We start from the raw sequence: 26,363 nt of genomic DNA, 5'->3' as shown, positions 1-26,363 counted from the left end.
CGGTGTAACGAGCTGCCAGAGGAGGCAGTTGAGGCTGGGACTATTTCACTGTACATCTCGTATGTGTATGTGACGAATAAACTCGACGACTTAACTATCCCAACGTTTAAGAAACAGTTGGACAGGTACATGGATAGGACAGGTTTGGAGGGATATGGACCAAACATGGGCAGGTGGGACAAATCCACAATCAACAATTTTACCCCCTGGGTTGGTGTATATTTACCCCAGGTTGGGAACATTTGCTCTATACAATATCAATAATGTTTGTATGGAGACACAAGGTAATAAACTCCACAAGATTCACACCAATGCCCCCTGTCCCCCCCCCCCCCCCCCACCCCCCACACACACACACACACACACACACACAGGACACACATACACACACACACACCACCCACCCACCCACACACTCACACACACACACACACACACACACACACACACACGTCTACGTCAATCAATCAGTGGGGGGGGGAGGAGGAACGACATGATGTTGTCAGAGAGTGACGTCGTCGTTGTCCAATGGGGGGGAGCGGAGCGGGGGCGGGCCCAACGTTGGGGGCGGGGGTGTTGGGGGGGCAGTGCGTAGGGGCGGGGTGCGTGGGGGGGGCCAGTGCGGTGGGGGTGGGGGTCAGTGCGGTGGGGCGGGGTCAGTGTGGTGGGGGTGGGGCCAGTGCGTTGGGGGCGGGGCCAGTATGGGGTCAGTGGGGCGCGGGACCAGTGCGTTGGGGGCGGGGTCAGTGCGGTGGGGGCGGGGCCAGTGCGTTGGGGGGGTCAGGGGGTGGGGTCAGTGCGGTGGGGCGGGGCCAGCGGCGGGAGAGGGGGAGTCAGTGAGAGAGGAAGAAGAAAAAAGGAAGAGGAGAAAGAGAGAGAGAGAGAGAAGAGAACGAGGAGAAGAGTAGAGAGAGAGAGAAAGAAGAGAAGAGAAGAGAAGAGGAGAGGAGAGGAGAAGGAGAAGGAAGAGAAGTCTCTGCGACCGCCCGGCGTTGACGGCCCTGCCCGACCCGACCCGGCCCGACCCGACCCGACCCGACATGGCGCTGAAGGCCGACGTGGTGTTTGTGAGTAGCGCGCCCGTGTGTTGGAGCCTCCCCGGCGGCGGCGGCGGCACCGACAGCCCGTGGTCGCGGACAGGCCGTGGCTGAAGCCTCGGGCTCGCGTTACAGTCCGGCCGGCTGCTGCTGCCCCGGGGCCGCGGTCACACAGAGCGTGGAAACAACGGCCAACGTGTCGCAGCTACACCAGTCCCACCTGCCCGCGTTTGGTCCATATCCCTCCAATCCTGTCCTATCCATGTACCTGTCTAACTGTTTCTTAAACATTGGGATAGTCCCTGCCTCAACTACCTCCTCTGGCAGCTTGTTCCATACACCCACACCCAATGTGTGGAAAAGTTACCCCTTTAAATCTTTTCCCCTTCACCTTGAACTGTGTCCTCTGGTCCTCCATTCCCCTGCTCTGGACAAGAGACTCTGTGCATCTGAAATGTTTAGGAAGAAACTGCAGATGCTGGATTAAGCTGAAGATAGACACAAAGTGCTGGAGTAACTCAGCTGGTCAGGCAGCATCTCTAGAGAGAAGGAATGGGTTTTTTTTGGGGGTTGAGACCCTTCTTCAGACCGATGTCCTGATCTCCTTCAGTCTGAAGAAGGGTCTCAACCCGAAATATCACCCATTCCTTTTCTCCAGAGAGGCTGCCTGTCCCGCTGAGTTACTCCAGCTTTTTGTGACTTATCTTCTGTGCATCTGATCTATTCCTCTCCTGATTTTATACAACTCTGTAAGATCACCTCTAATCTTCCTGCACTCCAAGGAATAGAGTCCCAGCCTACTTAACCTCTCCCTATAGCTCAGACCCTCTAGTCCTGGCAACATCTTTGTAAATCTTCTCTGTACCCTTTCCAGCTCGATAACATCTTTCCTATAACACGGTGCCCAGAACTGAACACAATACTCTAAAGGCAGAAGCTAGACACAATGAGCTGGAGTAACTCAGAGAGTCAGACATCATCTCTGGAGAACAGGAATAGGTGATGTTTCAGATCGAGACCCTTCTTCTCGGCCCAAAACGTCACCAGTTCCTTCTCTCCAGAATTGCTGTCTGTCCCGCTGAGTTACTCCAGCATTTGCGTCTATCTTCGGTTTAAACCAGCATCTGCAGTTCCTTCCTACACACACTAATGCAGCCTCACCTGTTACTGTCTTATACAATTGCAACATGACCTCCCAACTTCTATACTCAATCCTCTGACTGATGACATTCACTCACCTGAACCTGTGTTCACAGGAAGAAGATGATCTGCCATATGAAGAAGAGATTATTCGCAACCCTTACTCCGTCAAATGTTGGATCCGTTACATAGAGTTCAAACACACTGCTCCCAAACACATGGTGAACATGATCTACGAACGGGCACTCAAAGAGCTCCCCGGCAGGTACTCTGACAACCTTTCTTTAATTACATGCCAAAATAGAAGCCGCTAAATTACAAAGAAGCCACTTGTCTACTTAAAGAAATATTGTCATTTTACACAACTGTGTAAAGTTTAAACATTTAGTTTACTTTAGAGATACAGCGCGGAAACAGGTCTGTGGCCCACTGAGTCCACGCCGACCAGCGATCCCCGCACACTATCACTATCTTACACACACACTAGGGACAATTTATAACTATACCAAGCCAATTAACCTACTAACTTGCACGTCTTTGGAGCGTGGGAGGAAACGAAAGATCTCGGAGAAAACCCACACAGGTGACAGGGAGACCGCACAACCTCCGTACCTACAGCACCCGTAGTCAGGATCGAACTCGGATGTCTGGAGCTGTAAGGCAGCAACTGTGCCAATGTTTAAAGAATGTAATGAATCTGAAGAAGGGACCTGACCCGAAACGTCACTCATCCATGTTCTCCAGAGATGCTGCCTGACCCGCTGAGTTACTCCAGCACTTTGTGTCTTCTTTTGTAAATAACTAATTAAAAAAATTAATTTGCTGCCTGCGGCCGGGGCTTTGGAACTCCGGACAGAGCCGGCACATCCGTTCCCATGCTCGGATTCTGCCGCCGACTTTGTGGGACGGTATCCTGGCCTCCCAGCAGCCGAGGCAGACCATTCCAGTACCGTTTAGTTTTGTTTAGAGATACAGGGTGAAAACAGGCCCTTCAGCCTCACAGACCCGCGATCCCCACACATTAACAATATCCTACACACACTAGGGACAATTTACATTTATACCAAGTACATTAACCTACAAACCTGTACGTCTTTGAAATGCGGGAGGAAATCTCGGAGAACGTACAAACTCCGTACAGACAGCACCAGTAGTCAGGATCGAACCACAAATGTGCGGGAAAATCGGGGGTGGACCTGTAGTAATAAACTGCACAATGTTAATTCTGTTTATTCTTTCCCAGTTACAAGCTGTGGTACAATTACCTGAAGCAACGACGGAAACAGGTGAAGGGGAAGTGCATCACAGACCCTGGGTATGAGGAGGTTAACAACTGTCACGAGCGAGCCCTGGTTTTCATGCACAAGGTATTTATGTTTGCCTTGCACCAAACTGCAGTATGCTACTATTTTGTGTTGTCAGTTGTTGTTGTTATAAGTGAAACTAATGAAGTGATGTGCAGAGAATTTCCCAGCTGATGAAATTCATCAGTGGCCCTGCTGCTAGTTGGTCATGTTTGCGTTTCTGGAGAGAAGGAATGGGTGACGTTTTGGGTCGAGTAACCCGCTGAGTTACTCCAGCACTCTGTGAAACGTCACCTATCCATGTTCTCCAGAGATGCTGCCTGACCCGCTGAGTTACTCCAGCACTCTGTGAAACGTCACCTATCACCAGCAGTTCTTTGTATCTACAGTTTCTGTGTTTATTTCCTTTCTCTGTCAGATGCCGCGGATTTGGCTGGACTACTGTCAGTTCCAGGTGGACCAGTGCAAGATAACAAGGACACGACGTACCTTTGACCGTGCGCTGCGGGCTCTCCCCGTCACTCAGCACTACCGCATCTGGCCCATGTACCTGAAGTTTGTGCGACAGTTCCCCGTGTCCGAGACTGCCATCCGCGTCTACAGGCGCTATTTAAAGGTGCGTGCATCTGTTGGAGCCTTGTGAGTAGAGAGACATAGAGCCATTCTGCATGGAAACAGGCCCTTCAGCCCACCTTGCCCATGCTGGGGGAGCAGCTTAGTGGTTCCACTCATCAGTTGACCTTGGTTCATTGTTAGCTAAAGGGAAGGTGACAAGGAGGCCCGTGTACGTGTACTGAGGTACGGTGAAAAGCTTTTGTTGCGTGCTATTCTGTCAGCGGAAAGACAATACATGATTACAATCGAGCCGTCCACAGTGTACAGATACAGGATAATGTGACTAAAAAACGCTGTGAGGATTCATGAATACTGTGATTACTTATAACCAGAAATATCTCCGGTAAGCTGAGACCAGTAGGTGCAGGTGGGATTTAGAAGCAGATTACACTGCTTTGTGCTCTGTGTTTGTGTGGGCAGGTCAGGCATTATTTGTCGTTACAGCCCCTGTAGTCCTTCTGTTTTTTATAAAGCAACTTCATTGCTTGAATCCAATACTAGCAGATGATATAGGTTTGCAGCTTGTTAATCAACACAAAATGCTGAAGAAGGGTCTCGACCCGAAACATCACCCATCCCTTCTCTCCAGAGTTGCTGCCTTTCCCACTGAGTTACTCCAGCATTTTATGTCTATCTTTGGTATTAACCAGCATCTGCAGTTCCTTCCTACACATCAGCAGTCTGTTCGCTAGGTTAAAGAATCAATAGTTCCTTCTTTCCTCCCTTTATTTCCCGGGCAAAATTCTTTCTTCACATTGTTAAAAAAACATTTAATATTTGCAGCTGTCCCCTGAAAATGCAGAGGAATACATTGAGTACCTGCGCTCCATCGACCGGCTGGACGAGGCTGCTGTCCGGCTTGCTGCCGTCGTCAACGATGAATTGTTTATCTCCAAAGAAGGGAGATCGAATTATCAAGTAAGTCGGCTACCCGTTGGGCTGCTGTTTGAGGAAGGAACAGAGCCAAGGTCCACTGAGAGTAAATTCTTGTTTCTTGATGCCTTATGCACAGCCTTCTTCCTTTTAGAAATGCTTTGAATATTGAATGTCTAATTTGTTTTTGTGCGTTGTCTCAGTTCCTGTGCCTGCAAACAAGATAGTCAATGTACCTGTCTGCACCTCACTATACTCGTGCATCTGACTATAAACTCAACGTCGAAAAAAGTCAATATTAGAATTAATTTGCACGTGGGTAGGTTAAAATCTTGTCCAAAATATTCTGTTTCTACACTATCAGCCACTTTCCATGTTTGGTTAAGTCAGTCCTTGGTGATCACTTAGACAAAAGCATCACCAAACAGGCCCTTTGGCCCAACTTGTCCAGACCGAGCAAGTTGCCCGCTGGGCATGTCCCACGGCCTTACTATTACGCACCCATGCAAAGCAACATAATCTGCTTTAAACTGCCAGCTCTCTCCCTTACTCCAATCAATCTGAAGAAGGGTCTCCCCTTACTCCAATCAGTCTGAAGAAGGAACGTTGCTGTCCATTCCCTCCCCAGACTCTCGGCTGTTTAGGATTGTTTGGGATATGTATCGGCCTTTACTGCAGGTTAATTCTCGGGGTGGCAGGACTGACATATGATGAAAGAATGGATCGACTGGGCTTGTACTCACTGGAATTTAGAAGGATGAGAGGGGATCTTGTAGAAACATATAAAATTATTAAGGGATTGGACAGGCTAGATGCAGGAAACATGTTCCCGATGTTGGGGGAGTTCAGAACCAGGGGTCACAGTTTAAAAATAGGGGCAGGCCATTTAGGACTGAGATGAAGAAAGATTTTCACCCAGAGAGTTGTGAATCTGTGGAATTCTCCGACACAGAAGGTAGTTGAGGCCAATTCACTGGAGACAGTTAGATTTAGCTCTTAGGGCTAACGGAATCAAGGGATATGGAGAAAAAGCAGGAATGGGGTACTGATTTTGGATGATCAGCAATGATCATATTGAATGGCGGTGCTGGCTCGAAGGGCTGAATGGCCTACTCCTGCACCTATTTTCTATGTTTCTATCTGTTTGCTTCATTGGAGTGAAAAGTGATAAGGTATTTATTTTCCCACAGCTGTGGCACGAACTCTGCCACCTCATCTCAACCAACCCAGACAAAGTGAAGTCCCTGAATGTTGGCGCTATTATCCGTGGTGGCCTCACTCGCTTCACTGACCAACTGGGGAAGCTCTGGTGTTCCTTAGCCGACTACTACATTCGAAGTGGCCATTTCGAGAAGGTATGTGTTCCTTGTTGAGCAAGATATCACTTTAAAACATTTAACACATAAAGAACCATCTTCAACAATCTCATTTCTTGTGATTTTTTTTTTTTGTTTTTCTTTAAGTTTCATTACATAATTTGTGTAACGTCAAGTTGTTGAAGCCTGGCATTATTCCCGAAACGTGAGTTATTTACACAAACAGGGAGTTAACAACCTGGAGCAAAGCTTGCCATCCCAACATAGCCCGTTGGTTAAACCCTGCAGTTAAGAGTTTTTTGTCCCTCTTCATAGATCTCAGCCATGATCATATTGAATGGCGGTGCAGGCTCGAAGGGCCGAATGGCCTACTCCTGCACCTAATTTCTATGTTTCTAAAGGGCCTGTCCCACGTGGCGATTTTTATCAGCGACTGCCGGCGTAATATCAGTGTCGCCAAAAGATTTTGAACATTTCAAAATCCAGCGGCGCCAAAAAAATGTTGCGACACTTGAAAAAACACCGCGCGTCAATATGCAATCACGCAGCAAATTATTCAGTGACCTGATACGTCAGTTAACGATGTCGGCAGTCACCGAAAAAATTGCCATGTGGGACAGGCCCTTAGAGCTTCCAATTATCCATTGGACAGCCTGACAATCTGTTAAAGAGTCACACAGTGCGAAGAAGGGTCTCGACCCGAAACGTCACCCATTCCTTCTCGCCAGAGATGCTGCCTGTCCCGCTGAGTTACTCCAGCATTTTGTGTCTTCCTTCATTTTAAAGCACGTCTGCAGTTCTTTCCCACGTAGAGTCATACAGCTCGGAGACAGGCCCTCCGGCCCACCTTGCCCAGCCCATGCTTCCCAAGATGACCATCCACGCTAGTCCCACCTGCTCATGTTTTAGTGTTTGAGTCCTGTGTCTGGATTTAACCCCTCTACACAACGCTAGTTGTGTGCACATGACCTCATTTCTTGCTCCAGACTTTAGAGATACAACGTGGAAACAGGCCCTTTGGCTCGCCGAGTCAGCACCGAGCAACAATCCCTCTGTGCTCCAGCACTATCCAACACACACACACACTGGGGACGGGTCACAATTTCACCAATGCTAATTCACCTACAAACCTGTACGTCTTTGGAGTGTGGGAGGAAACCGGAGCACCCGGAGAAAACCCACGTGGTCACAGGAAGAGCAGACAAACTCTGTGCAGACAGCACTCATAGACAGCACCCATGGTCTGAGGAAGGGTTTCGTCCCGAAATGTTGCCCATTTCCTTCGCTCCATAGATGCTGCTGCAACCGCTGAGTTTCTCCAACACTTTTGTCTATCTTTGATTTTTCCAGCATCTGCAATTCCTTCTTAAACACCCATAGTCAGGATTGAACCCTGGTCTCTGACACTGTGAAGCACCATTCTACCGCTGTGCCACCTGGCATCATCTTGGTCATGGGCACCTCTATGCCTTTACCTTTATTGCCTTTATTGCGTTGACTGCAGATACAATGGAGGTGTTTGTGTTGTACTTAGGCCAGAGATGTGTACGAGGAGGCGATTCAGACCGTGATGACAGTCCGTGACTTCACCCAGGTGTTTGACAGCTACGCCCAGTTTGAAGAGAGCATGATCGCAGCTAAAATGGAAACAACGGCAGAAATGGGACAAACTCAGGAAGGTGAGGTGGATCCTTGTGTATTTTTCCACGTATGATATTACTGATATCAAGGGATATGGGGAGAAAGCAGGAACGGAGTACTGATTTTGGATGGCCAGCCATGATCATATTAAATGGCGGTGCTGGCTCGAAGGGCCATATGGCCTATCCTGCAACTATTTTCCTATGTTTCTGTCTGTTGAGAGTGCATGCAGACAGTGTCTTGTGGTAATCCATGCCTCCAGAGGCACCAAGCATGATATTGATTTCTTTAATTTGCCTTTTATTGAGCTAGAAACTCAAAACAGGAGCATGAATGCTGACTCTGTTTCCTTTCCCTTTTTTAATAGCTCAGGAAATTGAAGCTGTTAGAGTAATGGGATGAGTTAGCGTCCACTTCACTATGCCTCCATGATAGAGCTGCCCAGTCAATCTCACTCCTTGCTCTTTTCCAGTCAACTGCATTTTTTCCCCCATTATAGTTATTTTCCAAACCTGTTTCAGATTGACATATGACACAAAGGTGACCGGGCTGATCTCCAATGGCGATGAATCAGCCTACAGAGCGGAAGTACAGAACCTAGCGAGCTAGTGCTGAATCTGTGGAATTCATTGCCACAAAAGGCTGTGGAGGCCAAATGAATGGATATTTTTTAAGACAGAGATAGATAGATTCTTGATTAGTGCGGGTGCCAGGGGTTATGGGGAGAAGGCAGGGGTTAGGAGGGAGAGATGATTGAATGGCGGAGTAGACTTGATGGGGCAAAGGACCTAATTCTGGTCAGAGAAATTATGAACAATGAGGTTTTCATAAGGTGATTTGTTTTTCTACCTGTGCTTTGGATCTAACAGATGATATCGACCTGGAGTTGAGATTGGCGCGGTTTGAGCAGCTGATAACGAGGCGCCCCCTCCTCTTGAACAGCGTCCTCCTGCGGCAGAACCCCTACAATGTGCACGAGTGGCACAAGCGGGTGAAACTGTACGAAGGGAAACCACGAGAGGTGAGCAATGCTTCCCACGTCACAGTGTAGACCGTGGCGCAGCGGGTAGAGCTGTTGCCTCACCGTGCCAGAGACCCGGGTTCCATCCTGACTACGGGTGCTGTCTGTACGCAGTTTGCACGTTCTCCCCGTGACCACGTGGGTTGTCTCCGGGTGCTCCGGTTTCCTCCCACACTCCAAAGACGTGCAGGTTTGTAGGTTAATTGGCTTTGGTAAAGATTGTAAATTGTCCCTAGTGTGTTGGACAATGTTGATGTACGGGGTGATCGCTGGTCGGGCCGATTTCCATGCTGTATCTTTAAACTACACTAAATTAAACATTATCCTGAAACCAGTGATGTTCAGTACAACATGAAAGACAGCACATGTTAAAATATTTCTCCTTTAGACAAATGATAAACCCATTTCCTTTACTGTTTCCTTCCATTCTTCTCAATCTTTACCTGCCTGTTTATGTCTCACACCTGATGTCGGTGTGGTATTGTCACCTGCACCGAGATACAATACTATCCAGCCATGTCATGCCCTATACCGGGGCCATTGGTAGTGTAAAAGTGAAAAATAAACTGTGCAGAATATAGTGTTGTAGCTATAGAAAAAATGCAATTAGAAATGAGTGCTACAGTGATAATGGGGCAGATTGGAAGATCAGGAAACCATCCACAGGATAGGAAATTCAGGAGTCTGATACCAGCTGGGATGAAGCTGTTCTTGAATATTGTGGTGAGTATGTTCTAGGTTTCATATCTCCAGGAGAGGGGAGAAGAAATAATGCCTGGTGTGCGAGTGGCTGCTTTTTCAGGGCTGTGTGAGTCTGTGTGTGGGGGGGTTGCTGTTTATCGTTCTCAAATCCCTGTATTTTCTTGCATCCTCGGGCAAAGCCTCTTCCAAACCAAGCTGCGATGCATCTGGATCAGATGTTTTCTATGTTACATCTATAGAAATTGGTAAGAGTTGGTTGGATACCACTGAGGAAGTGGTGGCACTGACCTGGTTCCTTGACCATTAATGCTATGACATCCTGCTACTGGGCTTCCTGTCTCCATTCTATTCTCCACCTTGTCATTGTTCAAGATCCAGCCCGTTTTTTTAACCCCTTGTTTTATTTTTATACATTGTAGATCATAAACACTTACACAGAAGCCGTGCAGACTATCGACCCGCTGAAGGCCACTGGGAAGCCACATTCATTATGGGTCTCCTTTGCAAAGTTTTACGAAGAAAACGGACAGATTCAGGACGTAAGTCGATGCTTAGTTGTATCTTAAGTAAACTTTGGAGGAGCTGCATGAAGCTGAGGCTCAATACTGTCCTTTCATCGATGCTGGGAGATGTGGATAGTACGGGTGGGTCTCCACTGGTTGGCAGCAGTTGGGCCGAATGGCCTGTTTCCATGCTGAATAAGACGAGGGTACCAATGTATAGGAAGGAACTGCAGATGCTGGTTTACTTCGAAGATAGACACAAAATGCTGGAGTAACTCGGTGGGACAGGCAGCATCTCCAAATTGATGGAATGGGTGATGTTTCGGGTCGAGACCCTTCTTCGGACTGAGAGTCGGGGGAGGGGGAGTCTAGAGACATAGTCCCAATGAGAATGATGGAGTCTTTCATGAAATGAGTCAGTCAGATTCCTCAATGGGCATGTAATACACTGACAAACTGGCTTAATCCACATTCTGACAGGGTTCAGCTGCGTGGAGAATGGGAGATGAGGTGGGAGTGGGGGGTGTGTATCTGAGAATCCTGAGCTGAAACCCTTGTCAGGGCAGGGTGGAGAGAGCTTCAACGAACGTGGACGTATCGCCAGGAGCTGAATTTGCTAAATGAGAAGACTTTTATTTCTCAGCAATAATCAGCTTGTGATGGGCTCGGGTTTAAATGAATGGATAAAATATGGCAGTGGAGATATTCTAGCTTCCACAGTTCAGACACTTTCTGTGAAGCTCGAACCATTGGAGTGGACATTTTGTTAGCTGAATATTTGTCTGGTCACAGCTAGTAGATCAGGAACTGCAGGTGCTGGTTTACTAAGGAAAGCCACAAAGTGCTGGAGTAACCCAGCAGGACAGGCAGCATCCCAGGAGAACCAGGAGATGCCTACACCCGCTAGGAGCTCCCATGACAAGAGTGACATCGTTTGTACAGACGGGCATTTTTAATTTTCTGTTTCAGGCCCGGACTATCTTTGAGAAAGCCACAAAAGTGAATTTCAAGCACGTGGATGACTTGGCTGGAGTTTGGTGTGAGTACGGGGAAATGGAGCTCAGGCATGAAAACTACGAGGAGGCGCTCCGATTGCTCAGGGTACGTTCTCCTTTCTGCCTCTCTGTGGTTGTGTCCGATCTTGCTGGGGCTCTGCATGTAGACTCTGGCAGAAAGGTGGACTCTAGGTCATGGAAACAAGCCCTTCGGCTCAACTTGCCCGCGCCGACCAACATGCCCCATCTAGACTAGTCCCACCTGCCTGCGTTTGGCCCACAACCCTCTAAACCCGTCCTATCCATTTACCTGTCTAAATGTTTCTGCTGCATGAGCCACCAAGATTGGTGCAGAGCTTGGCTTTGCAGGTACTGTCACAATGTTTAAGAAACATTTAGACAGGTACATGGATAGGGTAGGTTTAGAGGGATGTGGGCCAAACACGGGCAGGTGGGACATATTGCTCGGTGTGGGCAAGTTGGGTCGAAGGGCCTGTTTCCACTCTAGTCCCACAGTCAGTTTAGTAGAAGCCCTTCAATCATTGAGTTTACTGTGGGTCTGGTATGTACTTCTGGTTACTGGCAATTGCCAACTTGAGACGCATTTGGGATTGGAAATTAGATGCTTTATTCCACTCTTCTGCCACACCCAGTCCTCCTTTCAGGACTTGGATTGTGATGCCTTCTGCTACAGCCACCGGGTGGCGATGGTGAGCTGCCTGGAATCATTCCATGCTGGAATCACATCTGTAACATTCCACTGCGTTGAAACTGACCACAGGCACCAACTTACTTTGTTTTACCCTCCCCAGCTTCTACTGCACACTCGTATCACACCCAGGGCAATTTACAGCGGCCAGTTAAGCTGCCAACCCACGTGCCGTAGGAATTTAGTATAGTTAAGAGCACAGTGTGGAAACAGGCCCTTTGGCCCATTGAGCCCATGCTGGCCAGCAATCACCCATTCTCACTAGCTCTATCCTACACACCAGAGACAATATACAGATGCCAGTTAACCTACAAAACTGTGAGTCTTTGGAATTTGGGAGGAGACCAGATAATATAATAAATAATATAATAAAATTTAAATTAAATTATTATAATATAATATAAATATATTATACATGGGCAGTTACTTGAATTAAAATTCCTCAACAGTTGTGTTGGGATTTGAGCAGATGTCCAGGCCCTGTGTTTCTCATCCAGTAACTTCACCACCTCCACCTCACACAAAGCAAGGTTTTCTTCAGATGACATTGACTGCCCTCTTATCCGTAAGACCTGTTTCAAGGGTCAGCTTTCTATGTTAGCCAAGCGACGAGCAGTATGTCTGGAAGCAGACCGGCTCAGAGTATCAAACCGTTTCATGTTAGTTTATTGTCACATGTATCCGAGGTACAGTGAAAAGCTTTTGTTGCGTGCTAACCAGTCAGCGGAAAGACAGCACATGATTCTGGTCCATTTGTACATCTGCTTCAAACGGTAATAGCACATCATGTGCTCCGAGACTCCTGCAGCAGTGAATGAACTGCACCAGCGAGCCTTCCCACCAGTTACAATGGCCCCAGAACATGCACCACTTGCTGTACAGGACTAATACATTATAAGTATCTGTTTACATCGATGGCCCAGGCAGATCATTAGCCATGAAGTATTTTAATGCTCTAACTTTTGCTGTGTTTTGTCAGATCAGGCTGATTGTTTGTGGTGTCTCCACCAATGTTTACATAGAATTTACATATATTTTACATATCTTTCTATCCATTTCCACCTCGTATTTTCCTTGACCCCATCCCCTTTGATGTCTCGTTTTCACACCTAACCCTTTCTTATCTCTGCGCCTCCCTCTCCCCTGACTATGAGTCTGAAGAAGGGTCTCGACTCGAAACGTCACCCATTCCTTATCTCCAGAGATGCCGCCTGTCCCGCTGAGTTACTCCAACATTTTGTGTCTATCCTCGTTTGTAATCTAGCTCCATTTTAAGTGTATCTGTTGCCACAGTTTCTCTGTGTTGTAAGGACTTTAAATCACTCACTTGGTGAAGAATTTTCTCCTGAATTCCCACCTTGGTTAATTAGTGACTCTGCCTATGGGCTGAACAATAGGTGCAGGAGCACTGCCATTCAATGTGATCATGGCTGATCATCCACAATCAGTACCCACTCATTATGGCCCCAGTCTAATCATCAGCCTTAATGGCCTCAACCTCAACAATCCCTCTTTGCACATGATTCCATGTGTCACTGAATTCCCCATGAAGAATATTTCTCTTCTTGATGACTGTAAACTGGTCCTTGTTACTGTGAAGCAAATGTTACATTGGGTTCATTCTGCAATCACTTGGTCAATGACTGTCAAAGGCACTCGGGGGGACAGGGAAGCACGAAAATACGAGGCCTGGACTTTGAGACGTTTAGTTTAGAGATACAGGGCGGAAACAGGCCCTTCAGCCCACCGAGTCCGTACTGACCAGCGATCCCCGCACACTAACACTATTCTACACACGCTAGGGACAATTTATATTTATCCCAAGCCAATTAGCCTACAAACTTGTGTGTTTTTGGAGTGTAGGAGGAAACTGAAAATCAGTGATAAAACCCACGCAGGTCACGGGGAAAACGTACAAACTCCGTACAGACAGCACCCCTAGACGGGATGGAACCCGGATCTCTAGCTCTGTAAGGCAGCAACTCTACCGCTGTGCCACTGTGTGCCCTTTTATGGAATGAGTGCCCCTGTTTCAACACAAAGTGGGTCATCTGTGTAACCCTAACAATAGAAAGCAACTTGTCTTAATAATGATGTCCTCGTTTAGTTCTGGCTTTATATGTATGTGTGTGTGTGTGCATGTGTGTGTGTGCGTATACGTGTGTATACGTGTGCGTGTGTGTGTGCGTGTGCGTATACGTGTGTGTGCGTATACGTGTGTATACGTGTGTGTGTGTGTGTGCGTATACGTATGTGTGTGTGTGTGCGTGCGCGTGTGTGTGCGTATACGTGTGTGTGTGTGTGTGTGTGTGCGTATACGTGTGCGTGCGCGTGTGTGTGTGCGTGTGCGTATACGTGTGTGTGTGAAGAGCAGCCTTCCTTATTCTGTATTTTAATCTCCACAGAGAGCTACCGCCGTACCAGCGAAAAAGGCCGAGTACTTTGATTCGACAGAACCTGTCCAGAACAGGGTGTACAAGTCGCTGAAAGTCTGGTCCATGTTAGCAGATCTGGAGGAGAGTCTTGGAACGTTCAAGGTGAATAAAGAATAAGTTTGTGCTTGGGTGTGGTCTGCTTTTCATATAGATCTGTACTTGAGATGCACAAATGAGTTTTGTTTGTGCAGTGTACTTTAGCTTTGAACTGCCTCTGATATTTTGTTTAAAAACAATACGCAGTGTTTGTATTTTTAAATATTATTTTTATTTAGTCTACGAAGGCCGTGTACGACAGGATTATAGATCTTCGAATTGCCACGCCCCAGATCATCATCAACTACGCAATGTTCCTGACAGAGCACAACTACTATGAAGAAAGTTTCAAGGTGAGCCACTGATTGTTGTTAATCCCACTGGCACTCTTGTACCAAGAGGCACCCAGCGTTTGGGCTGGTGCAACTGGTGATGGGTTGAGTTTAGTTTAGTTTATTGCCACGTGTGTCGAGGTACAGTTGCTATCCAGTTGGTGGAAAGACTATACATGGTTACAATCGAGCCGTCCTCAGTGTACAGATACATGATAAAGGGAATAACGTGATCTGTGAACGGAGAGTAATTCTGTGCATCATTGCATCTTTGAGTATTCAAGCGCTGTTGGTTTTCCAAAGAAAAGGCTCTACATGAATACAATCGAACCCTCCACAGGTCAGAGATAAAGGGTACAACATTGAGTGCAAAGATATAACATTGAAGTCCAATAAAGTCTGATTAAAGATAGTTCTAAGGTCTCTAATGAAGTAAACAGGACTGCTCTCCAGCTGATGAGAGGACTGTTTAGTTGTCTGATAACATTGGATTTAGTGGGGGCCAAGGAAAGAGTTTTCACGTCGCGGCCCTGTTTCCACCAATCTTTCCACCACAACACACAAGAAGCACAAGACAGGCACCATTGTGCTGATGCTGAGACGTGTGTTCAGCTCAGGCTGAACAACAACTAATCTTGTGTGTGGATTCGATAAGAAGATTAGATTAAGTGCTTCCTATTAGAACACTAATTTCACCAGGTGATTTGTGGTTTAACCCTAAATCCTGTAGCTCTGATAGTCACCTTTGCCAGGCTGGAGATAGACGCTGTACCTCCAAATAAATCTGCCCAGTTTCCTATCCACAGTGGGGGGTAGGGAGCAGTAAACATCACTCCTTACCGATGTACGTCAACTTTCTACAGTGGGACTTGGAAGGCACAGAATTCAAATATCCAAATTGCATTTTAAATGTCAATGGATGTAAATTCAGAAAGGAACAAAAAACATATTTATCTCCATGTGTCTCCAATACTAATTGTTGCCCCTTTCCCTTGTGCACATTTTTTGTACAATATCTTAGCAACCATATTTAAATGAAAGCAATAATGGTTTAATGATGGCTAATTCCAGGTTCACGCTAGACAGATTCTCTGCGATTATATTTCCTTGGTGTGTAGTATTTCTGAAAGGTGGCGGAAAAGGGAGTATTGTACATTGAAATTGCCTGTCCCATGGCATATGATGAAAGAATTGGTCGACTGGGCTTATATTCACTGGAATTTAGAAGGATGAGAGAGGATCTCATAGAAACATAACATCCTTAAAGGGTTGGACAGGCTAGATGCAGGAAAAATTTTCCCGATGTTGGAGGAGTCCAGAACCAGGGGTCACAGTTTAAGAATAAGGGGTAGGCCATTTAGGACTGAGATGAGGAAAAACATTTTCACTTAGAGTTGCGAATCTGTGCCACAGAATTCTCTGCCACAGAAGGCAGTGGAGGCCATTTCACTGGATGTTTTCAAGAGGGAGTTAGATTTAGCTCTTAGGGCTAAAGGAATCAAGGAATATGAGGATAAAGCAGGAATGGGGTACTGATTTGAGATGATCAGCCATGATCATAACGAATGACAGTGCTGGCTCGAAGGGCCAAATGGCCTACTCCTGCACCTATTTTTCTGTTTTTATGTCCCCCTTCTCACCTGCTTGAATGTCAGCATACAATTGTGTTGCCAATGTTAACAGAGGTAAACATAGAAACATCGGTGCAGGAGTAGGCCATTCGGCCCTTCGAGCCAGCACTGCCATTTTAACCGAAGATAGAAAGGTCTCAACCCGAAATGTCACCCATTCCTTCTCTCCAGAGATGCTGCCTTTCCCGCTGAGTTACTCTAGCTTTTTGTGTCTATCTTGGGTAATTAATATCCTGATGCTCAGTATAGAAACGTGAGTGAAGTGTACATGTTTGGGAACATCACCCTCTCCTGCGATGTACTTTATTTAACCTGGTGTAGCTGTGTAACCTAATGAGAGGAAGAACCCAGTTGGTGCTGCAGAAACAAGAATACAATGCAGTCCGTTTTACAAGGCAAATCATCTCGGTTGTATTGGGTCAGCTAGCTCAAAATGCAAACTTTGAGCAGTACAGCCTATCTAAATCTCCCAATTCCCTGGGGTCAGATTACAGTACAGAAGTCACACCCTGCCATTCGATAGCTAGATTATATTCTTTAAATGAATGGCTTCTTTCATGGGAAGTTAATTTATGCTTTTGGCTTGTGTTGATGCTGGCACCAGCCACCTTTCCACTCAATTCTCCACACTGCTGGTAATGTAGACACACGGTATGCCGTTTAGTTAAGGAATGCTTCCAAGGAGAAGCTATTTAGAGAATGGGAGAGTCCAGTGTGTACAATTACATTTAACTAGGTCAGTGAAGGGGATATCAGTAAATGCTTCATGCAAACAATACTGGGACGATGGAGCCAAGAGTCAAGAGTGGTTTATTGTCAAATGTGCCAGATAGGACAATGAAATTCTTACTTGCTTGGCTGTAGGGAAGAAGCTGTTCCTGAACCTGGATGTTACAGTTTTCAGGCTCCTGTACCTTCTTCCCGATGGCGATGGTGAAACGAGTGTGTGGCCAGGATGGTGTGGGTCTTTGGGGGAGGGTTCTGAAGAAAGATGATCAGTCTGAAGAAAGGTCTCGACCTGAAGCGTCACCCATTCAGACTGAAGAAGGGTTTCGGCCCGAAACGTTGCCTATCTCCTTCGCTCCATAGATGCTGCTGCACCCCCTGAGTTTCTCCAGCATTTTTGTGTACCTTCATACAGCAAGGAAACAGGCCCAACTTGCCCCATCTACTACACCAGCTGCACATGCCTGTGTTTGCCCCATATCCATCTGAACCTTTCCTATCCATATACCTGTCCAAATGTATTTTAGATGTTGTTTTAGTACCTGCATTTTCCACCTCCTCTGGCAGCTCGATCCACACACCCACCGCCCTTTGTGTAGAGAAATTGCCCTTTGGGTTCCTATTAAATCTTTCCCTTCCCAACTTATACCTATGTGGTCTGGTTGTTGATTCCCCTACTCAGAGTAAAGGCACAGTCTTTTACTCAATCTATTCCCCTAATGATCTAAAACATCTCTCTAGCCTGCCTGCTCAAACATCCTCGTAAATCGTCTCTGCATACCGTTGCAGGTTAACAGCATCTTATGTATAAAAGTCTAATATGTTCTCCAGCGATGCTGCTTGACCCACTGAGGTACTCCAGCACTTTGGGGTTTTTTTTAAATGTAAACCCGCGGCTGCAGTTCCTTGTGTGTCCAGTCACACACTGTTCCTCAACTAAGCCAACAGGTTGAAGGTTTTTGACTTATCTACTTGTGCTCCCTTATTGCAGGCCTACGAGCGAGGGGTTGCCCTGTTTAGGTGGCCCAATGTTTATGATATTTGGAACACTTACCTGACCAAGTTCATCGATCGATACGGTGGGAAGAAACTGGAAAGGGCGCGGGACCTGTTTGAACAAGCTCTCGATGGATGCCCACCAAAGTTTGCTAAAAGTGAGTGCTTGCAATCGTGTTGTTTTAACTCCATTCAAGGTGAACGTTCATTGCCCATTGAAGCCCTGCCAAGTGAAATAACTCCCATTTGCAATGAATGATGCGCTCCACAGAAATGTGTGAAGACATTACACAGAAAATAGGGACGCCACTGTGGCTCAGCAGTAGAGTTGCTGTCTTCCAGCCTCGCAGACCTGGGTTCGATCCCGACTACGGGTGCTGTCTGTACGGAGTTTGTCCGTTCTCCCCGTGACCTGTGTGGGTTTCTCCAGGATCTCCAGTTTCCTCCCACACTGCAAGCACATGCAGGTTTGTATGTAAATTGGCTTGGTGTATGTGTAAATTGTCCCTAGTGTGGGATAGTATTAATGTGCGGGGATCGCTGGGTGGTGCAGCCTCGGTGGGCCGAAGGGCCTGTTTCTGCACTGTATCACTAAACTAAACTAAATAGTTACTGGCACACAGCAATAAAAAGTGATTCATTTTCCTATAGTTTTTGCTAGACGTGACAGATTTTATGTATGTGACTACATTTTAATGGATTTCTTTGGACCTTTTCCATTGTGTACAGTAACTGGCTTGTAATTGTGTGGCTTGTACTGTACTTGTGTGCTGGAATTCTGTTTCATGCACAGGGAGCTCCAAAATCCTTTAGTGCGGTAGTTCTTTGCATTTTTCTCCACCTAAATAGTACTGTTATTAGAGTTTCGAGAGTTACAGTGTGGAAACAGGACCTTTGATCCACCTAGTCTGTGCCGACCCGTGATCACACCGTACGCTGGCACTATCCAACACATTGGGGACAATTTACATTTCTACCAAGCCAATTGACCTACAAACCTGTACGTCTTTGGAGTGTGGGAGGAAACCGGAGCATCCGGAGAAAACCCACGCAGGTCACGGGGAGAACGTACAAACTCCGTACAGACAGCACCCGTAGTCAGGATCCAACCTGGGTTTCTGGCGCCATAAGGCAGCAACTCTACCGCTGCACCACCGTGCCACCACAATAGCATGCGCCTTTTTATATTAAATTTATTCATCTGTACTTCCTAACATGGAATTACTGCTAGTTTTCTCAATAATTAAAAACAAAAGTCCATTTGGTTGTGGCATGCTGCCACTTATGTGGCTTGTCTCCCTGACAGCGTGAAACATTTCTGTCTGTTTTGCACTCTCTCAGCTGCTGTGCCCCAGACCATGTTTCCATTCCATTTGTCATCTTGACTGATCGAGACCACATCTCCATTCATTGCAACAGCGATTTGCATTTATATGATGTATTTTTAATATAGAAACTATCTTGACATTTTATCAACCAAATTTAAAAGCTATTACAATTCTCTGCATCGTTTGGGAAGATGGGTTTCTGATTGTAAATGCATGATTTTGTAGTTAAATCTGCCCAGTGATCAGATGCACCTGTAATTACCCTTTGTTTAAATTGGTGCCAGCGCAAGGGCTGCTCACTTCAGGGATGTGCAATTGTGTCCAATCTGCCTATTGAGGTTTGCTAATGTATTCAGTAATCAGTGAGAAATGCGCACCTTGGCCTCTTATCCAAACCTCCCTTTGCTTTCCAACTTGTGGCATCAATAATGGAACTGGCTGGGAGGTGGAGAACGGAAATGCATTTTCTGAGCCTTGGCTGTTATGTCTTCAAAACAAAAACAAGTAATCCAGTGGGATGGAAGTGCAGATGCAGATCGAAGGGCCGAATGGCCTACTCCTGCACCTAATTTCTATGTTTCTATGCTGGCTTAAATCGAAGATCGACAAATGGCAAATCAAAGATCTTCAAAATAATCTAGTGCACTTGAAACATTTCAAACATTTTACATTGATGATAAATATTGAGTTACTCCAACATTCTGTCTCTCTCTTTGGTGTTAGCTTGCTTGTTTGGTCAGGAGAGGTGAACTAGTACCAAATGTAAATGATACCACTATTAATGGGTCGCTGTGATATGGTGGCATCTTGTCCCTGCAGCTCTGTACCTGCTCTATGCCAAGCTGGAGGAGGACTACGGACTGGCCCGGCACGCCATGGCTGTGTATGAGCGAGCCACCAAGGCAGTGGCGCCGCTGGAACAGTACGAGATGTACAACATCTATATTAAACGGGCAGCTGAGATTTACGGAGTCACCCACACCCGGGGCATTTACGAGAAATCAATTGAGGTACGTACGGCATGCATCCGAGCACGCTTCACCTGAGGAAGGATGTGCTGGCTCTGGGGAGGGTCTAGAGGAGGTTTACAAGAATGATCCCAGGAATGAGTGGGTTAACACATGATGAGCGTTTGTCGGCACTGGACCTGTACTCGCTAGAGTATAGAAGAATGAGGAGGGACCTCATTGAAACGTACAGAATAGTGCAAGGCGTGGGTAGAGTGGATGTGGAGAGGATGTTTCCACCCGTGGGAAAGTCTAGGACCTGAGGTCACAGCTTCAGAATTAAAGGGTGTTATTTTAGGAAGGATACGAGGGGGAATTTCTTTAGTCAGACGGTGGTGAATACAGACGGCTGTGGAGGCCAGGTCAGTGGACATATTTAAGGCAGAGATAGACAGATTTTTGATTAGTACAAGTGTCGGTGGTTATGGGGAGAAGGCAGGAGAATGGGGTTAGGAGGGAGAGATCAGCCATGATTGACTTGATGGGCCGAATGGCCTAATTCTACTATTCCTTATGACCTTTATTCAGAGTGGGTTTGCAGTCCCCTCGTGCTCCCACGACAGTCCGTGCAGACAGATGGACCTCTGGCCTGTGCTTGGTCCTGCTACTGAGACCTTGGGTTGAACTGCACACTCATTGAGAAGCTGTGTCACGGTTCCCCTTTTGGAGAGGTGTGACAAAGAGTTTAAACTTGCCATTGTCGGGAGTATTTGCAAATGTTTATTTTGTTGCAGGTGCTGCCAGACGAACATGCGCGAGACATGTGCCTGCGTTTTGCCGACATGGAGTGCAAGCTGGGAGAGATTGACCGGGCTAGATCCATCTACTCCTACTGTTCCCAGCTGTGTGATCCAAGGGTAGGTCCCCCCCCCCCCCGAGCCTGCACCCGCTCTTCCCCCGCTCAGTAACAACTTTGTGTCTCACCCACACTATTTATTTATTTATTTGATCTTGGTCAATTGATAACTTTGCCCCCATCCCCTGACCTCATTGTCTCACCCACACATGGATAGGACAGGTTAGGAGGAATATGGGCCAAAGGCAGGCAGGTGGGATTAGTGTAGATGGAGCATGTTGGCTGGTGGTGGGCAAGTTGGGCCAAAGGGCCTGTTTCTCTCTATGACCCACATTATTTTACTTGATCCAGGTCAATTGATAACTTTGCCCCCATCCACACCATCCCTGGACTTCATTGATAATGTTGTATTTCATCCACATTATTTTATCAGATAATCAAAGGATACAGGGTTAGTGCGGTAAAAGACATAACAGCTCTGATAAAAGATTGATGCCGATCTTATTGAAGGGCAAAGCTGACACATGGGGCTGTTCACGACAGACTTGATTCAGACCCCACCCACTCCTTCAGTCAGTCTGAAGAAGAGTCCCGACCCAAAACGCCACCTGTCCATGTTCTCCAGAGATGCTGTTTGACTCTCTAAACACAGCAGTCAGTGTGTGTAAAGTATGTAGTCCCTAGTATGTATAATGCAGTAATGACCAGATGCTGCCTTTCTATTTTGTTTGCTACCTGAGAGAGCCTCCATTCAGTGTCCCATCCAAAGGTTGTGTCCAGCAATGTAGACCTAGACTCTGGAATAAAATGTTCATGCCCAACCTTGTAAACCATTCCCCTGCCGCCATCCTTTGGTGTAAATGTAAATTGTCCCTAGAGCGTGCTGGATAGTGTTAATGTGCGGGAATCACTGGTCGGCGTGGACTTGATGGGCTGAAGGACCTGTTTCCGAGCTGTATCTTTAAACTAAACTAGAAACATAGAAAATAGGCGCAGGTGTAGGAGTAGGCCATTCAGCCCTTCGAGCCAGCGCCGACATTCAATGTAATCCTGGCTGATTATCCAAAATAAGTTCCATGTTTCTGTTTTTATTTCCCCATATCCCTTGATTCTGTTAGCCACAAGATCTATATCTAACTCTCTTGAAAACATCCAGTGAATTCACATCCACTGCCTCCTGTGGCAGAGAATTCCACAGATTCGCAATTCTCTGGGTGAAAACGTTTTTCCTCATCTCAGTCCTAAATGGCCTACAACCTTATTCTTAAACTGTGACCCCTGGTTCTGGACTCCCCCAACATCGGAAACATTGTTCCTGCGTCTACCATGTCCAATCCATTAAGAATTGTATATGTTTCCACAAGATCCCCTCTCATCCTTGTAAATTCCATTGACTATAAGCCCCGTCGATCCATTCTTTCATCATATGTCAGTAATTGGCTCGAGTGTGCGTAGGATAGCGTTATCGCTGGTCAGCGCAGACTGGGTGGGCCGAAGGGCCTGTTTCCGTGCTGTATCTCTAAACTAAACTGCATTTTAACGTGTTCCCCGTGTCTGATTTAAGATCACGCCGTCGTTCTGGCAGACGTGGAAGGAGTTTGAGATTAGGCAAGGTAACGAGGATACGATTCGGGAGATGTTACGGATTAAACGCAGCGTACAGGCTACCTACAACACCCAGGTCAATTTCATGTCCTCGCAGATGTTGAAAGCTTCCACCAACGCTACAGGCACAGGTAAGCAACACTGTTGGGTGTCGATGTTACTGGCTAATATACAACTCCTCGTCCACTAAACCAGTCAGGATTACTCCAGACCCACCAATGTGGTTGACTTTTAGCCCCCCCTCCCCCCCATCACCCTCCCTCGGGAAATTAGCGATGGAGACTAAATGCTGTCAGCCTCCACTTCCCACGAACAAATAAAAGTTTCCTCTGGAAGCCTTGGTATGCTGTAACCACTATTTCTTCAATTGTATCCAACACCTCCCTTTCATTGTGTAGGAAGGAACTGCAGATGCTGGTCTAAACCAAAGATAGACACAAAAAGCTGCAGTAATTCAGGCAGCATCTCTGAAGAGAAGGAATAGGAGGCATTTCGGGTCGAGACCCTTCTTCAGACTCGTGTCTCTCCAGAGATGCTACCTGTCCCGCTGAGTTACTCCAGCATTTTGTGTCCAGCTCTCCTCCATTCATGGATGTGTCTCCTGCACAGCCTTGGCCCTTACCCCATATTTCTTAATGAACACCATCTGACCCAGTCTGTGTGGTAATGTGGGCCAGAGGTAACCCTGGGGAGTGAGGCTGCCAGAGTTTCACCAAACCTACTGTAAGTCAGTGTTTTTATTTTAAAACCTGTAACTCATTAGGAATGAGATGGGAATTAAATAACCCTCAGTATACTCACTTATTAAATCAAAACCTGCTGGCAAAACTCTCACATCCTGTAGCCCTGCAACAAAGCTCTGTGGCGCAGCGCTAGAGTTGCTGCCTCACAGCACCAGAGGCACAGGTTCGATCTGACTACCAGGGTGCAGTCTGTGTGGAGTTTGCACGTTCTCCCTGTCACCTTATGGGTTTTCTCCGGGTGCATCGGTTCCTTGCCACATTCCAAGGACACGGAGGTTTGTAGATTAACTGGCTTTGGTACAAATGAAAAGATGTGCAGGTTCTTTAAGGTTAATTGGCTTCTGTAAACTAAACTAACCAATACCAAAATTATGCTTATGATAGTTGTGAAATAGTCACACACACACACAGACACACACACACACAGTCACACACACACACACACAGTCACATTCTCACACACACAGTCACATTCTCACACACACACACACACACACACACACACACACACACAGTCATACACATGTCACATTCACACACACATTTACACACACACAGTCTCACACACACACAGTCACATTCACACACACACACACACATTTACACACACCCACACACACACACAGTCTCACAGTCTCACACACACACACAGTCACACACACACACACACACACACACACACACACACACACACACACACAGTCTCTGATTTATTTTCTCATCTGGGTCCAGGTCACACACACACACACACACACTCACACTCACACACACACACACACACACACACAGTCACACACACACACACACACACAAACTGATGTAGAGGGAGCTCAAATCCCACACAAACTCTGAAAGACACAAAGATTTTCCTTTGCGAATAGATTGTAGTTTATTGTTTGTTTTTTGGGGGAGTCAGCTGGGTCTGTGGAGGGGGTGGACTGGTGACCCGTAAAGGAGGGTGAGAGATTGCGAAGGAGGGAGATAGAGGGATTGGGATACAAGCAATAGATGTCGGAATCTCCCCGCGCTCTCTCAGACTTCGAGGCTGTGTGAGGGAGGGTGGGAGGCAAGTAGGGAAGGAGGTGCCTCAAAGCCATCACATACCTCTACATCTCCCTCTGATTCCTCAGATAGGGAGGAGGAGGGATCGGGGTAGACAGAGGGAGCCAGGATATAGGGACACCCCTCGATGGGGCCGCCTACTTCTACCTCGCTCTCCCCCTCATCAGAGGAGAAGGAGAGAGAGGAGGGGGATCTCTCGACCGCGAGACTCCCTCGGTGTTCCCGACTCTCCCACAAGTAACTCTCCTGTTCTGCGACGATGGGGGATAGGGAGAGGAGGCCGGCAAAGCCCCAGCGGGGAGGGAGAGGGGGTGGAGGAGAGGGAGGAGGGGGAGTGGAGGGTCTCGGAGCCTCGGCCTGCCCTGAGGAGAGGGGCTGAGGGGAGGGGGTTACACGGTGGAGTTTCCAGGGTCGTCTGGTGATGGAGGGTGAGAGGGAGGGGGAGTGAGTTGAGCGCCCCCCTACCCTCATTCGCCTCCAACTGGTCACTGTGACGGGGGGGCCAGCAACCTTGCGGTGGCGGGGGCCAGAGTTCAGGACCCGCTTGGTTGGGGTCGACTGCTTGGTGCCAGAGGTCACTGCACGGAGGTCAGAGGTCCTGATCTTGGGGGTGGGGGTTGTTTGCTGGGGGGCAAGGGTCGTGACTTTGGGGGCAAGGGTCAGACCAGCAGGGTGATAGGTTGCGACCTCGGGAGCAAGGGTCGGACGGACAAGGTCAGAGGTTTCAACCCCAAGGGTCCTGACCATGGGGGCAAGGGTCGGACGGTCAGGTTCAAAGGCAGTGACCCCTGGGTCAACGATCATGACCTTGGGAGCAAGGGTCAGACGGTCAGGTTCGGGGGTCACCACCTTGGGGGCAATGGTCGCAAGGTCAGGTTCAGAGTTTGTATCATTGGGGGCAAGGGTCAGACTGATAGGGTTTGGGGTCAGGACCTCGGGGTCAGGGGTTGGACAATGAAGGTCGGGGGTGGCAGGGTAGGGGTTGAGACCAAGGCTCCTGGCTGCCCTGAGAAAGCCGTCGACCGCATGGCGAGGGAGCGTCACCTCCTCCCCGTACACGAGGGAGACGAGGGGGCGCAGGGACGAGCCGCAGGGGGCCGGCACCTCGATCTCCAACACCCCAGCGGGGCAACCTGATGGGGAGGCGAGGCGACGCAGGAGGAGGGGGCTGGAGGCTGCCAGGACACAGCGGTGGACAGGAATCACCTCACCTAGAGGGGGGGGGGGGGAGGATAAAAAAACATTAGTCACCTTAGGTCACAGAGAGGGGGCGAGAGTGTGTAGGGGTCGGGGTAACAGATAGGGGTCACTGACCATTGGAACGGATCTGCGCATCACACAGGGTCCCGTTACGCTGCAGACGACGGAGATTGTCCATCGTCCGGGTCTGGGCGCGGAAAGTGACCCAGCCGTCTGTGTCTGTCTGATCCATGTCTGGGGGAGAGAGGGGGTCACTCTTGAGGAGATAGAGCCTCTCCCCCTCCCCCTTCCCTCCTCCTCTCCCCCCTCTCCCCTCTCCTCCCTCTCCCTCTTCCCCCTGCCCCTCTCTCTCCCCTCCCCTCCCCCCTTCTCCCCCCTCCTCCCTCCTCCCCTCCCTCCCCCCCTCCCCTCTCTCTCCCCCCCTCCCCCTCTCTCCCCCTCCCCCTCTCTCCCCTCCACTCTCCCCCCCCCCCCTCCCCCTCTCTCCCCCACCCCCTCTCCCCCTCTCCCTCCCTCTCTCCCTCTCTCTCCCCCCCCCCCCCTCTCTCCCCCCTCCCCCCTCTCTCCCCCCCTCCACCCCTCTCTCCCCCCCTCCCCCTCTCCCCCCCTC

At 48.0% G+C, this 26,363-nt stretch overlaps 2 protein-coding genes across 2 annotated transcripts in view; one reads left to right on the top strand and one right to left on the bottom strand.

Moving 5' to 3' along the window:
• Positions 1–1,009: 1,009 nt before the first annotated feature.
• xab2 (XPA binding protein 2) overlaps positions 1,010–26,363 on the top strand; it is a 31,688-nt gene continuing 6,334 nt past the window's right edge. Inside the window, exons 1-16 of the mRNA XM_055663926.1 lie at positions 1,010–1,067; positions 2,294–2,442; positions 3,421–3,544; positions 3,900–4,097; positions 4,880–5,014; positions 6,160–6,324; positions 7,820–7,964; positions 8,796–8,947; positions 10,069–10,188; positions 11,122–11,253; positions 14,262–14,393; positions 14,567–14,680; positions 18,008–18,170; positions 20,160–20,350; positions 21,082–21,204; positions 22,708–22,879. Of these exons, the coding sequence (XP_055519901.1) occupies positions 1,041–1,067; positions 2,294–2,442; positions 3,421–3,544; positions 3,900–4,097; positions 4,880–5,014; positions 6,160–6,324; positions 7,820–7,964; positions 8,796–8,947; positions 10,069–10,188; positions 11,122–11,253; positions 14,262–14,393; positions 14,567–14,680; positions 18,008–18,170; positions 20,160–20,350; positions 21,082–21,204; positions 22,708–22,879 (2,242 nt within the window). The 5' untranslated portion in view covers positions 1,010–1,040. The remainder of the gene's footprint in view (positions 1,068–2,293; positions 2,443–3,420; positions 3,545–3,899; positions 4,098–4,879; positions 5,015–6,159; positions 6,325–7,819; positions 7,965–8,795; positions 8,948–10,068; positions 10,189–11,121; positions 11,254–14,261; positions 14,394–14,566; positions 14,681–18,007; positions 18,171–20,159; positions 20,351–21,081; positions 21,205–22,707; positions 22,880–26,363) is intronic.
• On the bottom strand, positions 24,370–26,020 carry LOC129714374 (protein FAM186A-like). The gene is made up of 2 exons (XM_055663936.1): positions 25,868–26,020; positions 24,370–25,764 (listed from the first exon to the last, which is right to left on the bottom strand). Exons 1-2 carry the CDS (start codon positions 25,983–25,985, stop codon positions 24,524–24,526), a joined length of 1,359 nt encoding a protein of 452 aa, XP_055519911.1. The 5' UTR covers positions 25,986–26,020; the 3' UTR covers positions 24,370–24,523.

The sequence above is a fragment of the Leucoraja erinacea genome, chromosome 39 (assembly GCF_028641065.1).
Source record: "Leucoraja erinacea ecotype New England chromosome 39, Leri_hhj_1, whole genome shotgun sequence".
In the NCBI taxonomy this organism is placed as follows: domain Eukaryota; kingdom Metazoa; phylum Chordata; class Chondrichthyes; order Rajiformes; family Rajidae; genus Leucoraja; species Leucoraja erinaceus.
The sequence above is the reverse complement of the archived record's forward strand: the minus strand, read 5'-3'. Positions and strand labels throughout refer to the sequence as shown.

Bases quoted from the DNA above. Each gene is read 5' to 3' on its own strand.
- LOC129714374 (XM_055663936.1), bottom strand. From the start codon at position 25,985: ATGGATCAGACAGACACAGACGGCTGGGTCACTTTCCGCGCCCAGACC. The intron at 25,765-25,867 runs GTCAGTGACCCC...CCCCCCCTCTAG, and splicing joins TGCGCAGATCCGTTCCAATG to GTGAGGTGATTCCTGTCCAC.